The sequence below is a fragment of the Fulmarus glacialis genome, unplaced genomic scaffold (assembly GCF_000690835.1).
Source record: "Fulmarus glacialis isolate BGI_N327 unplaced genomic scaffold, ASM69083v1 scaffold4628, whole genome shotgun sequence".
Taxonomy (NCBI): Eukaryota; Metazoa; Chordata; class Aves; order Procellariiformes; family Procellariidae; genus Fulmarus; species Fulmarus glacialis.
In genome coordinates, this window is record NW_009226181.1 from 1,340 (window position 1) to 17,777 (window position 16,438).

Sequence of the window (16,438 nt, forward strand, 5' to 3'; positions counted from 1 at the left end):
AGACTCCTACTTTTCCACCTAGCAAGTGCATTGTGACCAATTTTAAAGTAGATGGAAATAACCTTCAGTGCCTTAAAACCTCTCTGCTGTGATTGCCAGTGGCTGAAGAACACTGGGATCTTTCTAGGTCTTGCAGAGTTGCTCAGTTCAGGCTCAGCTGGTCACGTTTTTGAGGGCGTACGGGGGTTACCCGCAATACTGGCCACCCCAGCTGGAGAAATGCCCACCGCTGTGTGCCAGCATGGCGGGGAACCCCCCAGGCAACCACAGCCACCACGTAGTTCAACAATTCCTCTGTACAAAAATGGTCACCCAGAAAAAAAAACCAAAAACGCCAGTATGTTTTAACTTAACAACTCGGGACTGTGTCTAAGAATCCATAGTTCACAAACCAAAGTCAGATCATAAAGGTCCCCCTTTAGTCCACAGTACAAAACGTTTCATTTTGACGGGACAGAGCAAATTCACTACCGCATGCATACTATTATCCCTGTTCTCAACACAGTCAGATGCTCTTTGCACACGTCTGCATAAAAGTCAAACCACCTGTACCTATGTTCTACAAAAGCAAAACTAGACAAAGAAACACAAAATTAAATTATGAGTGTTCAATATTCTTTTTTTCTTTCTCAAAAATTCAATAGATACATTATTGTTAAAGATGCTGAAAAGTACAGTCTTGTCACAAGAACATCCTTAGTGCAAACATGGACATTTAACTTTGATTTATGGCACATGTTCCAAAAGTACATACATTTAATGTAAACTTCAACACTTGCTAGATACAGGTTTCAGCCTTGGGACACTTTGGGACCCTAAGTGATTGGCGACAACCCTGAGTTGTCAGTTTGACCTGATCCAAACCTCACTGAAATCGATGGGACTGACTGCAACGGGCTGGAGTCAGACCCTGAGTGCAAAAAGAGGATCTTTAGCGTTATTGCATCTTCGCATGAGTCAGCCAGGTGATGCTCTGACAGAACATTACATTCACACAGCTGAAGTAGATATTTAAGAAAAACCCATTCATAAAATCAATTAAGCAGGACATACAGCTTCTTTGTTTGGTGGTTTTTTTTTTGGTTTACCAAAACTCAACTCTTTTTATTTGCAACTTCAACAGTTGTCAGCTAATAAGTAGGTAAAGCCTTCAACCTGTAGAGGAAATTTCAAGCATCTGAACAAAGTGTCAGGAAACTGTAGTGTACTTCTCTGATGAAACGTGATGGATGTCATGGAAAAACAGCAGGTAAAATTAATAAAATACTGTACTTTCCATAGGAGAAAAAAAAAGAAAGAGCAGAGAATGGCTTCCTTTATGACTATGAGAAGCTGCTTAGGACCCCAGTCCCGTTCAGTACAGATGAAGCTGTGGAGGTCTGTGAATGTGATGAATAGTACAGGACAACTCCAACTACTGTGCTATTTCTCTGTAACACTTAGTTGAAAGCTTCCAAAGAGCATCGAAAATAGGATGCTACTAGTTCACCCCCAATTCAAGGGGAACTAAACTTTCTCGTGTTACACAGGGCAGCATCTATAAAGTAATGAAGATTGATGTTAATATTAAAGCATCTTATGCCAAGAAATACATTGTTCCCTGTAATCATGTAACATTTGTAGAACATAAAAAAATAAGTGCACTCCTGCAGTTCTCCCCAAAAGCTGAACTCCCACTAGCTTCAGCGAGAGCCTTGTCTAAGGCAGGACCGCAGGGTTTGACTCATTTCCATCACCTATCACTTGATTATCACAGCGTGGCCAGCTGATATCTTCTCTAAACTCCTTATTTTGTCAGGCTCAAAATGGTTTTCTACAGCGTTACAAAATAGCTGTTCCACGAAGCTGCCTGGCATCACAGGTTTTACAAGGAGACCCTGCTTTACATTTCGAAGGCCAAGAAGAAATCAGCGTTACCGTTAATGGACCCTGCATACATACAAAAGCCTGTGGCTGCAATCGTTAAAGTGCGGGAGTAATAGTGCAAACAGCTGTGCTGCATCTGCACAACTACAAGTGGCATTTTAAACAGAACTTAGGCAAAACGCGAGCGTTTCAGCTAACATGCTTACGGCAGCCTGCAAGAGCTCAAGAGTTCAGCCACGTACAATACTCGTACCGGGCAGATTCAAACCACGTGGCCGCGGGAGCCACGTAAAGGGTTGCCTCAAGCTCACCACGGTCCAGAGGACGATCCTCACCGCCCTGGCCAGCAGGAGCAGAGGACGGGCAAGCTCGGTCCTTCGGGCACTACCAGCGGGGGAAACCTTTACTCAGCTTTATTACATGAAGAGCACAGACAGAGGATCCCCTTAAGGCTTGGAAGACACAATTTGGCAAGTGGGGTGTTAAAACAAACTAGGAGAGGGTCTGGTGTGTAGAACGGGAGCCTGCGTCCGACTTAAACCGGGTGCCTGGCACTGAGCACCCCCCGCCCTGGCACTGAGCACCCTTCCACGCCTGCTCTGAACGCTCCTTGCCTTTGGGCTCAAGTCAAATTCTGCCATATAACTTTTTTGCTGTTTAAAAGAACTTGAAAGTTGTAGGAATATTTCTTTTATATAAAATAAGTAAAGGCATTTATCACTGCTTCCATTTTTCATTTGAATCCCTTTTTTTATTCAGGCTACTCTATTTCAAGCTCTCTCTAAAAGAAATCAGTCTCACACAACCTCCACGCAGCGAGCGGGAATTGGACACTCGCCCTTCTCTCTGCCCAGCTTTTAAAGGTCAGGTGAAAAAAGCTGAAAATGTTTTGAGCCCATTTTGCTTTGATGTGAAAATTTGGGAGCAAACACCGTTTCCTTTTGCTTGCACCTGTTTACCACAGCTGAGAGAAAAGAAGGGCAGGGTCAGAGCTCAACCTCGATGAGGGGGGAGGCTGCGGTGCTGCCGGACACGAGCACTGTGTCACTGAAGTGAAAAGGAGTCATGCATCTACTTCGGGTTACGGCGAGGACCTCATTTCTGCCGCCCCCGCTCTCCGTTTGCCATGAAGTGGCTGCTGAGAGGTGAGATGCCTTCTCCTTCACTGACACAGACTCTGTCAGTCTGTAAATCATGACCCTTGGCACGTTGGCAGCCAGGGGACTTGCCGAAATGGTTTGTCTCCTGCCCCACTGTGGAAGAGGAGTCGGGATTGTAACGCTGCAGCCCTCACCTTCCCCGAGATGTGCGTCTTGCACAAGGGAAATGAAGAGATAATCTTGCATCTCCTTGTTAACGCATATAAAAGTCAAGGCAGTTGACCAGGCAATGTCTGACCGCTTTATCAAGGCAGCTTAAACTAGCAAGACACGGGTAAATCTGAGCAGTAGCTGTTTTCTGAATATTGCTTTTTCTGAGCAGAGTTCTCTCCAAACCTTTTCCATTTTGAGATCTGTGTGTTATCATCTGCGATATAAAACTATTTCTATGGCACATACATCGGTTTGCACAGGAGACAGAATAAATCTATTCAGAAGAAAGCAGCAAGGACTGATCTCAGAAATTATAGCTAGAGGCATGCCAGAGGGAAAACTGGTTTTCAAACTGACCTCCAAGCCAGCCATCTTCCTCCCAAAAAGCCTCCTGGCTTATATCCAGGCCAAGATTTACAGAAAGTTTAATAAGGTTTCCCCCACCCCACCCCTTTGTAAAAGAAGATTTGGACCAAAATACTTGCTTTATCATGTTATATGGCATTGCCAATAGTAACCACTCATCTATAAGGAAAATTATCTATGCAACCATGTGAGGAAATCATTGTGGAGTTGTTTGGATGTTGCAAGTCAGCTTTGCACATAGGCTCTCCCTCGGAGGCCGGGTGCAGGAGGACGGTGGATTTGCAAAGCTGGCAATGGTAGTGGAGTGGGGAATTGACCAAATACACGTCTGATAACTTAAAATGGGCAGAAAAAAGTTCCCTATAACTTCACTACGACTTGTACTGGCCCAACACTGGAACAATTAGCAGGAGAGGAGAGGAACAGCTTGTAAGCGTGCAGGTATCAGCCATCCTGTGGTGGGAGCTTTTTGTTATGGCCACAGTGTAAATCTAAGAAAAAAACGTTAAGGTAAGGGAACCATTTCATCTATTCAGCTAAAGGCTTTGCACTGAAAAAAAAAACCAAACACCCAACAAAAACCTAAATCCCAGATTTGTATGAAATCTGGTTATGAGATTCTGTGATTGGAGATACATTTTTATTTATTGTGGGGACCTGGAGCCGAGCAATAACAGAGGCACTACCCCCAGCGAAGGGCCGGGACTGCCTCTCCCCCAGCTCTGAAGTGACTCCAGCACGCTCTAACCTCTTGGAAACCCCACAACATGTTACCCAAGTTTTCCCTGCTTACAGGCAAAACAGCATTTCAGCACAAGCAGCTAATAATAAGTGAGGGTTACGGTGCTCCCTCCTGCCCCTACTTTGCTCTACAAGCTTGGCTGCCTAATTCTCCCTCTGCTATATTGGAGCAAGAGCTCCATCTTCTGAAGAAGCAGAAAAGAGCCCAGTCCAGACTGCGTCCCCGAGCAGCCAGTGGTACAAAGTCACCTGCAGGATAAAGTGACCAGTCCACAGAGGAAAGGGAATTGCTAAATGCAAAGGTACTGTTTGAAAATCAGTTTTCAGAGTGCAAGTACATTATGGCTATAAGGACACGTCACTGAAAAGCTCTAGGAGTAGCTCTAGGAAACAGCAAGAAAACATCCTACGTCATCCTACAATATTGCCTGGAGTGCATGTAAAATTAGAATCACGCCTAGAGACTGCATACACGATCAGCAATAGCGAGAGAGAACAGAGTTAATCTTAACAGGGAAAACAGAGCCTCTGTGCTGCGACTAGACCCTGGCAACACGACTGCAAAGCGTCTGGGCAGTGATGTGAGAGCTTCAGGAGGAGCTTTCTGTGGTTTCACCTTGTGAAATTCTCCTTAGTTTGTACTCAGCAACTTTGTAAAGCAGTCTGGAGCTGCGACTCTCTAGGCTTTGGGGGATATGACCACTGACAAAGCAAACCAGTTTTCAAAGTTTGCTAGCACCCTGTTTTCAGGATGCATTTATGGCTGGAGAAACCTCCTGCACAGGCTGTGGTCCAGGATCCAGTGAGATGTAATAACCAGACTTGCTGAGAAGACAACACGGTGCTCCATGGTGGGAGCACGCCGAGGGGAACCCTCTCAGCTGTGCTGCTTAGCCCACTACAAGCTACCCCTTAAATAAAGCTGGAAAACCTCCAACCTGTGAAATTTGACTGCCCTGCAACAAAGGGGATAAAAAAATACCTTCCTGTATAGGAAGGATTTCACTGAAATATACTGGAAAACCATCAAGAGCTGACTGGAATTTTAAGGGTTTCAGGCGGCTTCCTTCATGTTCACCAAAACAATAGATTCTGATAAAAAGGAAGTATTTAAAAAGAAATCTACTCGCAAAATTTGTTTCATATGGCCATAACTGGTGGATTCCTATTCTTTTTCAAATGGAGTAAATCTATGTGGGTTTCCTGAGCTGCTCCCATCACAAACCCTGGTCTCCCGTTTCCAGTGGACAGCATGGTGATGAGGCAACACATGGAGCGGTGATGCTGCGCAGGCGGCAAGGGCGACAGGCTGCTCTTAAGGCATTTTCTTGTGTCATCTGTTATGCTTCCCTACCTATTTCTATGTACATTTACAGCTAGAAAATGAGAAATACGATTTTTGAGACTAGAAGCCTTCCGCCGAAACCTGGTAACTTGTTTAATATAAAGTTTATTCTAACGATGGATTAACAAGCAGGCAGCAACGAGGGCAAGAGTGAGGATGCAGAAATGAAGTATTGCCCTTAGAGTGCTGGGGCTCAGGCCACGACATCTTTTGCAGCAGGAGGAGATTTTGCCTAGGTACCTCCTATTCACACGGGGTTTGAGCTACAGCACCGAGTAGGCAAAACAGTCATGGGAATCCCTGATCAGACTCCGTCTCTTCTCCCCGATCTTCTACCCAGTGCTCTTGCAAAGAAATCTACGTTTTTAAATGCTTGGTTTTAATTTACTAGTGCCTAAAGTCACAGAAATATCTTAAGGTGTTAACAAACAAAAAAAGCTTAATTTACTACTTTTGCAGGCTTTTTGGAGTAGCTGCTTTCTTTTTTTTCCTGCAGAGGCATATGCAGCCAGATTTAGTACACCAAGTGTAATGCAAATGGCTTAAAAGACCTGATTGGACTTATGAAATATTTCTGCTAGGCGTGCTATATGATACCTGCGACTTTGGCATTCCGAAATCTGCAGTCACCGACTACTATCTGCAGGCTGTGGACAGGAATCCAGCCTTCTTTTCTTCTGTTTAGGTTTTTCACCAACCTTTGAATGACAACAGCATTAGTAAAAGAAACAAACCCAGGAGCAGTTCGATATGGGCACACTCTACACAACTGCTGGTGCAACCAACAATTTGTTCAAACCAGGGAAGCATTTTAACAGGAGCTGGGCATGCATTTAAAGTATTATTCCCACCTAAATTTAGGAATCTAATTAGAAAATCCAAATTGGGAGCACAGTTGCCTTGGGCCCCTCTCTAGTCAATGGAGAGGAACAGGACACCCCAGAGCACAAGTTATCCTGCCCAAGACCCGCATCGCTCTCCAGAGGTGCCGGTTTCCCTCCATTGCCTACCGACAGAGCCAAGGGCAATTACTTTCCTCAATCCTCTGCTACTAAACTAGACTCGGTAGGAGGAATTCAGTCAGGGTACTGTATGTAAATTCAAGCCAAGATGTAGGCAGCTGGAAATACTCATGCTCATAAATGACATTTCTCCGTCTCACTCATGCAGTGAAATCTGCTGACAAATAAGTTTGGTGTGAGAAATCTTTGCCTGGCGCTGGCCGGGACCGCCGTGAGAGGTGGTGAGCATTCAGCAATACTGAGATGCTTTACATCTTGCTTTTGCTAACAACAAACTGAATTTCCCTTGAAGTGCGAGGGCTGTAGATGTCAGCCAGGAATCCTCCATGGGGCATTTGTGTCTGTGCATTTGCGGGCTAGTGCTTGCACAAATCTGATTCAGGTTCCTGCTAACACCACCCTTCCCGTATCCCGAACAAGGCATTAGCGCGCTGCGCTCTCTCCTACTGAAACCCCGGGCTGGCTGACGAGAGCTAGTCAGAAATCAACCTGGAAAGGAAAGACAGCCAGAAATCTCAGCCAAGTTGCTGCAAAAATCAGAAGAGGGCACGCTGCCCTCCGAGACAAGGAGACTAATGGTTCAACAGGCAGGAGGCTGGGTATGGTGATTTCCCAGGCAACGCTCCCAGCCGTACGGAGAGAACCAGCTGTGAAGTGTTACCTTGCGAGCCACAGCTTTAAATACAACAGAAAGCTGGTCCGCTGTCATTAACCAGTTAACACTCCCTTCCTCCCAGTTTGAGGGAGGAAAACGTCTCCCAGTTACTCAATATTGCTATTAATAAGCCCAGAGGAACAAAGCCACAGCTGAGCTGGGGTGGGCAAAGAGCTCTCACTTGAGGCATCATCTGAAGCGGGAAGAGCACGGCAAGAGGGGCTGCGAAGATGTTGGTAAAACACAGCTCACCCAGGCACCCATGGCAAGGGAAGCCCTGACATGTTTTCCCATGCCAAGCCAGCGCGTATGGCCTCTAGTCTTGGCAAGGGAATGACTTCTCCCGCTTTCCGGAATAGTCTAAAACTTAATCAGAAGCTACGAGTGTATCACCAGGCAAGCGAGGTTGTACGGGACTGCCTTGCAGGCTCTGAGATAAGGCAAAATAATCCTAAAATACCTACCACTGTCCCTCACCATCTTCATGCAAAAGCTGAATTTCATCCCCATTTTTCACCAGCAGGTCCTCTGATCCTCTCCTCTTGCAGTCTGCAAGGGCTTTATATTTTCCTGGAGACTGTGGTAGTAAGAAAAAATGATCTTATTTAGCTATATTTCATATCACGCAGCTGTTATTTCTGACTGCTGCAGGGAACGTGACAGAGCCCTATCAGCTACCTTAATTAAAATTATTTCAAGAAACTGTGGCTGAGACATCTCCTCATTCCCCAAAACTGAGATATGGAAAATCCGAGAGACGGGGACAAGATGCATCTGTTATCCAGCGAAGCAAAACAAAGCGAGATGACCAAAACCAGCAGCACCCCGAGCTTTGGGACTATTGCATCTCTGTACTAACCAGCTGGTTCCCGTCCTCCTCCTCAGTGTCCGAGCAGTTGGAGAGGTACTGGTTACCCGACCACTCCTCCAGCCCCTCGCAGATCTCCAGGGACTGTGACATTCCCGGCCAGCCTGCAAGACAGTGTGCAGCTCAGGTTGGGGGTACCCCAGCACCCGCAAAGCGCGCCCCGAAGGAAGGGGAAGGGTCCGTACTTCTGTGGGGCTTGTTCTGAGGGGACAGGAGCCCACTGTCCAGCATCACCGGGCTGGTGCGCTCCGAGTCGTTCTCTTCTGAGCTTATGGAGGCTCTCTGCTGCTTTCTGAATGACAAAAAAACCAGGAATCAATCTTAGTTTTGCTTTATGAATGAACGCAAACTCCACGAGGTTTTGTAAAACAGGGTCAGAAATAATAACGGTACTTTTTAATGTATGTTTCTACAAAAGTAAAGGACTCGGTGACTAGTTTTAATTTTGGGGGGAGGGGAAATAAAACTGCTACAGTATGTCTTTCTCTGAATTTGAGCACCGTCTTTGATCTTTGTCTCCACTTGCAGAGGAGCTGCGGCTCAGGCTGTGCTGCCGGGCGAGCGCTCGAGGGTGCCCCAGACCCTGTCCCCAGACCACCGCCACCGAAGGACCAACTGCAGCACATCCCTCCTGCCACCTACCCAGAGGCGTCAGACAGAAATGGGGTGAGGGGAGTAGCACAGAGCCAGGATACGGCCAGAAGGCACTGGGTGCCCAGCGACGGGGGGTACCGGCGAGAGCCTCCGGTCCAGCTCCTGGGACTCACCCGTCACTCAGCTGGGAAGAGAGTGGGAGCTGGTCCGTGCATGAGCCGGGCTGCTGCTTCTCCACTGCGGGGAGGTCAAACACCAGCTTAAAATCCATTTTTTAATTCGTAACCATCACATTTGAAGCATTATTTTAAAAGTTAGACCTTTTGTACAACCCTAATGATTTCTGTTTAGAGAAAAACAGACCTAGGGACTCTTGCAAAGCACAGACTTAGTTATGATTAAGATGGTATGTTAGCACAAATCCAATAGTGAGCATGCCACTGAAGACACTAATATGCTTAAAACCAGGCATCTGCTATGTATCTTGTTGAATTAAGCCTATGATAACAAATGTGAAATAATCCTCAAGGTAATGACAAAAAAAAATGTACTTCAGTAATTCATTTTCTCATAAGCACCTGGCCTTTACTGCTCTAAGTTATGTTATTTCCCTGTAATGTAAGGCCTCACCCCAGTATTTTGCTACCAGGCTTCTTCGGAAAATCAATTCTCTGGTGAGAATTAGTGGATTTGAAGATTAGCAATGTGAAAATAGGAGAAGTTCTGCTGCAGAGTGAATGCCACAGAGAAATTGGTCAAATATACCTTTTATAAGCTCCTGCTGCTTGAATAAAATTTTTCTTATTTCGTTCAACCATGCCATCTTCAGATCTACTGTTTGGGCCTGGAAGAAGAGAAAATCGTCTGAATTTTGAATTAAGAATCATCCATTATAATGTATGAATAAAATCTTACTTGTCTACGCTGCAATTATCTGAAATCCCCTTTTATCCAAAGCCACCACTAAAGTTTAAACATTCTTGATCTTTTAAAATTGATGATCCCCACTACATCCAGGCACAACACAGTGGAAATTGTGGAGCCATCACTACAATGCAAGGAGTGCAGGCAAAAGCACACATGTGCATCCATCTTACCGCTTTTACAAAATACCTAAAGGGCCAAATCTGCCGCTTGAATGTATGTATACTTGGCTACATACATCTGCTTTATGAATTTAAGATGGCTACTGTGTTGTAACATGGAGAAAAAAAGCTAGGCAGAAGACTAATTAAAAAATATCAATCAACAATATTTTCACAACGGGTTTTCCTGTGAACACCCCGTTAGGCAAACATTTCACCATCATAAATTTCTAGGCAAAATGCTACAAAAGGAAAAAAAGAAAAATCAGGAAGAAATCAGGTCAATCGGGCTACTAATTTGTAGACGAGTCGGAAGACTACTGGAAATGGCACCACGGAGGCTAAGCCTTTGCTCTGGGAGCAGTTCCGGCAGCTAATTGTAGAGGAGCACACGTGGCCCGTGCCCATTAAAGCATGAGGCCCATTTCCCAGCTCAATTCACATAAGCTATCAAGCACAGTAAAACTACTGGTCTATTTGAGATTTCATCTGGAATAAAAGGCTCTATTTCCAAGGAGCAATTCTGTCTCCACTTTAAGATGACTGTTACAGTTCTGGACTGGACGCCAAGGACCAGCCACCGGGACAGCTCTGTGAACGCTGGCATGGGCGAAGAGGAAGAAGAAATGCAAGTTAAATGTCTGGTAATCCCGTAAAGATCAATGAGAGACATTTCCTTAACACTGTTAGGAGGAGGTACAAATATCCAGATTTTTGAAGCTACAAACCTGCACGACATAGACCTCTTCTCGCCCACTATACCAGATTTCAAATTTCCGATGATCTCCTTTCACGTTCTCAGTTATTCCAACTGCATTCATCTGCAAATCCAAAAGAATCAAAAAATTAAACATACTACAAATCTTGCCCTCTTCCCTATGAATCCAGACATTTTGCAGCATGTTAAACAAACCTGTTTGCACCCAATTTAACACATTTCATCAACTTTAATTTCCATAGCAACTGAAAGTCATTATCTGACTTATCCCCCCTGACTTTCCGCCAGCTTGCTGTATTTGTAACAGCTTTCTGAAACCAATCAATGGACCTTAGGGGACTTTTCATTCGGGAATCAGTGGAACTAACTGAAAAGTCATCTCATACCTCTTTCAGTATGAAATTTCTCAGATGAGGCTTATGAAGCTTTATAAATGCATGGCGCATTATTTTTCTACATACATTATTTCTGCCATATTATTCTTTATTTACTCGCTGAATTTGCGTTTTGTTCTTCCAGCGACCTTTAAAACCCATTTGTGAAGCCCTTAGCTCCTTCAGGAATTTCAGTTCAACCTCTTTTGGTCCCTGACCATCCACGTAGTTGAGATATCATCCCAAAGTTTCCAAAAGAAGGGTTAATTTTTGGATATACAGCCTGAGCTGCTATAAACCTGGCTTTCAGGAAGGACGCAGACTCCAAGCTAGATGTGGCTGAATGCTGCTGTACCTAGGTACCCGTTATCACGGCCCACTTTTGATAAGTTGGATGGAAATGCCAAAGCACAAATAATTCAGGATCTGCACAACGTGACCCACCTGAATGAGTAGCTCAAACCATGATTAGAGACCAAAAACTCTTCAGCAACAAGAGACCTCTGACCCACCTGCTGACCCCCCCCTGCTAAACATGCCATAAAGCTGAAAAATGCTTTAATACCTGATATCGCATAAACCATCTTCTCACCTAAGGCACAGTTTGCTAGCAATTTATCGCTGATTAATGGATGGTCAAAAATAGCTAAAGTATCCCACTTACATGTTTTGAAACAGATCTAACGATAATGGTATCATCTATCATAAATTATTCACACAGACTGGATTAGATAAATCCAGCATAAATACAAATAAGGCCTTAGAAAGAACATCTGTTTAACACTGCTGTTCCTCTTTGTTAATATGTGCATCCTCAGAGCTTTTTGTCTGAAAGACTACGAGGATTTACAGATTAGGTCACCTGGGCAAACTTTCTGTTCCTAGTTACTTTTTCAAACGTCGGCACCCGTTTTCAGTGACTATGAACTGCCTCAGGAAATAGGAAGCAAGCTGCTAATTAGCTTTCCTCGTTTTTTCACTGGCATAAACAGCAGAGCTCTTCTGAACTTTTGAGAAAGCGTTTGCCTCCAGATGCAGAAAGGCCCATCACTGAACAGCGGTCAGCATTTCCCAGTCTCTCGTTGCCTCGCATCCCTCTCTCAACCCGGTTCTGTACAGTCACGTTTGACCAAAGTCTAGAGATCTGCACTGAATAGGACGGAGCTTGCAAAAAGGTGACCAAAGCCAGTGACCATTTGCACATTTGCAGTTTTACACACATCCACTGGTATTTAAAAATGCATAGGTTAAAACCTGCAGCATAGTCCTGAACATTTTGAAAAACTTTAGCCTGTGCAGTATAGTGCCATGATGCCTTAGAAAGCTGGATCAGGCTCCATTCTGATTTTATGAAAACTTAAAAAACTTGAAAAAAATTTTATGAAAGATGTTGAAAGGGCAGCCTAGAGAGCACCACATCCGTCGCTGCAATTTCCAGTTCCGTGCATCTTGTTTAGCATGGCAATTCATACAGAGGCTCCTACAAAAATGCCCAGGCATCAAGACAGTAGAAATTTTAGATGATCTACTATGAGGATGCGAAGGAAACTGCCGGGAATAGACATATTTAAGGTCTGTTCATTCATGTTTGTGGATTTTGAAATTCTATGTCCTCCCCCGGCCAGGATTTACTGTCCCCCAGCTGCTGGTTCACTGCAATGCAGAGCGAGGGGGGTTAGTGCAAAGCTCTGGGATGGCGTTCATCTGCATCACCTTCCACGGTGGTAAGAGGCAGACTGATTTACTTGGCATTGCCGTGAGTTATGAACCTGCATCCTCTAAGTTACTGAAGAGGTATTTACCACTGGATATTTTACATAGCATGTAAAATATTATCCTGAGGGGTCTGTTTTAGAGACATCCAGTTACACAGCTTCTACCCAACAGCTTGCTTTAATTCTGAATCCCCAGAAAACATTCTTGCAAAGAAAAATAATTTCCTGATACTATCATGAACCAAACAAATGTCAAGCTCCAGAAACATGATTTCGCCCTCAGGGCAGCAATTCTGAAAACGTATGTGTGCGGATGTAATGCTGCAGCATCCACGGATTCCCTAACCCCAACCTCTCACCGTGGCAGCACAAAAAACTGGAAAGTGAGTCCTCTCGAGGCAAAGAAAAACCCTGGCCACATTGCCTGGACTTCTGAACATGAGATTTTCTCCTCCGAGCAGGCTTTCCCTGCCACCACCTCGTTCAGTTTTTTCAAAAGCACATATGGTAAAACAAGTACTACAGGGAAAACAAGCTCTCCAGAAAGAAAATGATGCTGCTTGGGAAAAACATTTAAGTACCTAAACATACGGCCTGGGATTTGGTTTTAATACACAATTTGTAACATGCACTGGAGCTGAACAGACTTATCTACTTCTATATGGCTTTCGAATACTCGTGGCATCTCTCTCTCCAGACCCCGCTGAGATCAGGGACCTGCAGCACCTGGGGCTGAAGGCTCTGCCTCCAAGTAACCATTTTTTTTCCATTCTAAGATAGAGCCATGTTGGGGTTTTATTTATCAAGAAAAACAAGGCAGAGTACTGAGACAAAATGCTGATGTTAGAAGTGCTCATCACACGCAGTATGCCAGAAGGTTTCTACTGATAATAGTTGGCGTTTATAGGCTCGGGACAGTAGTTTATGTCCCTCATACTTTGCCACAGGGTACTCTCTTCATCTGATAATTGTACTTTTAGGTGCAGTTAGAGCCTGCCAAAGAGGAAAGGCAATGAGAGAGGAAGAAGAGTTATCTCCACATCCTCCTGGCTGGGAAACAGGGCTCAGGAGCAGCCAGGCTCGTCCAGGCTGTGCACCAGATGGACCCCAGCCCAAGGGTCTGGGGACCAGGGGCGTGAGGAGCTTCCCCAGGTGGGCTAGGGAAGATGCAAAGGGCCTCCCCAGTTTCATGCCCTTGCCCCGGCTCCTGGAAAGCGGACTAGGGGAGAGGGGAAGGCACATTCTCATCCCTGGGACTTGCTCGCAGCACCATTTCCCTGGCAGATGCCACCACATATGTAACTCTGAGTCCATGGGCTCTCCCAGCTGCTGCTTCAGCTACGGGGGTCCTCACAGCTTATTACAACCAACAGCCTTTCATGGGCATGGCACTTCCATACAGGGCATGACAACCCTTAATAGCAGAAAACAAGCCACTGTGTTAGAAGAAAAATACTCTCTGGGTCTGCAGAGTTATTGGTTTACAATATACAGGGCAATGGCCCCAACTAAAAAGTCCTTACTTTCAAAAAATGCTTAAAACTGTAAGATGAGGTTTTGTCATATCCGTCTCCGTGCTCCTCTCGCTTCTTGCAGAAGACCAAGGCTTTCTCGTACAGGAACAGATGCCTCTGCATTGGCTTGAACCTGGCAAGATCCTTCATTTTTGTTGGACCTTTTCGGTGTCCTGTCCAAACACTGAAAGACCCTTGCATCAATACTTTCCCCAGTTCGCTCAGGTCACCCTGATGAGAGTATGACAAATAAAAAAAAGAAAGAAAAAACCATCAATTAAAATGTAAGAGGATTGTCCAAACAATGAGAGGTGATGGGGCCAGCCCTGTTCCAAGGCATGTCACTCTAAGAATAGGTCTTCCTGGAAGGATCAGATGATCTTTTGGGAGTGACGGCATGGTGCCAGGAGGGAAGCAGAGGTCTCGGACACAGGGCTGCAGCTAGTCTATGTGAAGGGATACAAGTCAGTAACTGGAAGAACTAGGAAGATAGGAAAACTCTCCAGCTCCTATGGACGTCCAGGTCAAGGGCTCTGGCTACTTCAGTGGGAGAGGGCAGATGAGATTTGAGCCTGAACTGAGGACTCAGAGGATGGACTTCTCAAGGAGGCCAGGACTGGCACCAGTAGCTTAGAAAGCCAACCCCTCACCCTTCCCTGAAGCCCTAGGAAAGACAACCACTTCAATGGGCAAGGATCAAAATCAGCCTCAGAGAGTATTCAGTTAAATGTTGAATGAGAAACGCTATGAAGACACCTCAGGCGAATTATAAGGTGAGCCAAGAGAGAACTAAGGTGCATGCTGGAAAAATACTCTCGAAAACCACAAGGTGGCAAGTGTGGGCACTATGCGACTCGGCATGTCCTTTGGATGCGGATATTTTCCAAAATCCTGAAATCAGATGGAAGACTGTCACCTGTAAGAGCTTCCTGATCCCATTCACTTTGTAGCTGCTCTAGTATAGCTTTTAGCTCGTACATTCTGGAACATTATCCATTCCCAAAGCATCATCTAGCCTTGTGCAAGGTCTCTCATTACCCAAATCTACTCACATCATATCCTGTTATTGAAATCTGATGCATAGAGTCATTGACTGACTTTAGCAAATCCAACATTGCAACCAGAGCTTCTTGAAGTTCCTGAACTCCATCACAGCTCGTGCTGTACTTTAGCAGCTCCTGAAAATAGAAATGGAAGAGAATGTGTTTGCACTTGAACAAAGCAGACTTTTCCATCTCACCCAAAGTTTCCAATGCCCAAGAGCAACCTACACTGCCTGAGTTTCTTTTTTCATGTGTCACTGGAAAAAAGACTCACTCTAAAGCACAGTCAGTGTGAGGTGTGGAACAGATCACTGAAGCATGGCCCATTTTTTCTGGGTTTCCTTAGGGACAGTGTCAGGTTATAGAGTAGCATCACGCTCATCTGAGTTCTTTGTGTTGCGTTTTCCTGCTTGGTAAGAAATGGAAAATAAGGCTCAGGTTTTCCATCTGCTGCCAATATGTCATATATGCCTTTCAAATGAGGTTGCAGGAGATGACTGTCTTCAGACTGGCAGACACAGGAAACAGATTTTATAAAATCCAGAGCCTTCAAGTCAATAAGCAGAAGACAGAGTTGGGAATTATACCACTGACGTAAAGTTACTTTCATTTCAGACCTCCTCTGCCCATCTTACAGCTTCTTGTGTAACTCATCCCTCATTCAAGAAGCTGGAAGGTGGGGTTCAGAAGCCAGCACCCCACTGTTGTTCACACTTTGTAAAGTGGGAGTAACAGCACTGCCCTGCCTCAGATAGGGGACACAAGAATAAACGCAAAGATTACAAGCACTATAACAACCTAAGGAGAAGAAGAAAATATATTTTATTCGTCATACTCTTATGATCATCTCTGGTTCAGTTTTCTTAGAAGCGCTTCTGTCATTTTGCATCTCTGAACAGATTCAAACAGTCTTTCTCCCCATATAAATGGCTTGTTAAAAGCACTTGTTCCTTTTTCAGGTATGCGAATTTTCATCCTCACTGAAAGTCACGACAGAGGGCCAAGATAAGCAATATGTAATCTAAGGCTTGGTGCTGATTTACAGGTAACCTTTAATTGAAAAATAAAACAAACTGGAAAACAAATCTATCTCCTGATGTCCTTTCAAAGCAGGAAATGAAATACCTTCAGAAGTAACTGGTATTTTGTCAGGCGCTGCACTGGTTTGAGCAAATAGGAATCCAGCCCGAGTTTGTGCTCTAATTTTCTTTGGCATTCC

The 16,438-nt window shown here is 44.8% G+C and overlaps 1 protein-coding gene across 1 annotated transcript in view; it reads right to left on the reverse strand.

The window, feature by feature from the left end:
* Positions 1 to 738: 738 nt before the first annotated feature.
* MCF2 (MCF.2 cell line derived transforming sequence) overlaps positions 739 to 16,438 on the reverse strand; it is a gene marked incomplete at its 5' end in the record, with an annotated part of 33,859 nt that continues 18,159 nt past the window's right edge. The window contains 11 exons of the mRNA XM_009582714.1: positions 739 to 1,537; positions 6,229 to 6,329; positions 7,773 to 7,885; positions 8,168 to 8,280; positions 8,362 to 8,468; positions 8,944 to 9,007; positions 9,536 to 9,614; positions 10,584 to 10,676; positions 14,186 to 14,407; positions 15,229 to 15,354; positions 16,345 to 16,438. Of these exons, the coding sequence (XP_009581009.1) occupies positions 1,497 to 1,537; positions 6,229 to 6,329; positions 7,773 to 7,885; positions 8,168 to 8,280; positions 8,362 to 8,468; positions 8,944 to 9,007; positions 9,536 to 9,614; positions 10,584 to 10,676; positions 14,186 to 14,407; positions 15,229 to 15,354; positions 16,345 to 16,438 (1,153 nt within the window). The remainder of the gene's footprint in view (positions 1,538 to 6,228; positions 6,330 to 7,772; positions 7,886 to 8,167; positions 8,281 to 8,361; positions 8,469 to 8,943; positions 9,008 to 9,535; positions 9,615 to 10,583; positions 10,677 to 14,185; positions 14,408 to 15,228; positions 15,355 to 16,344) is intronic.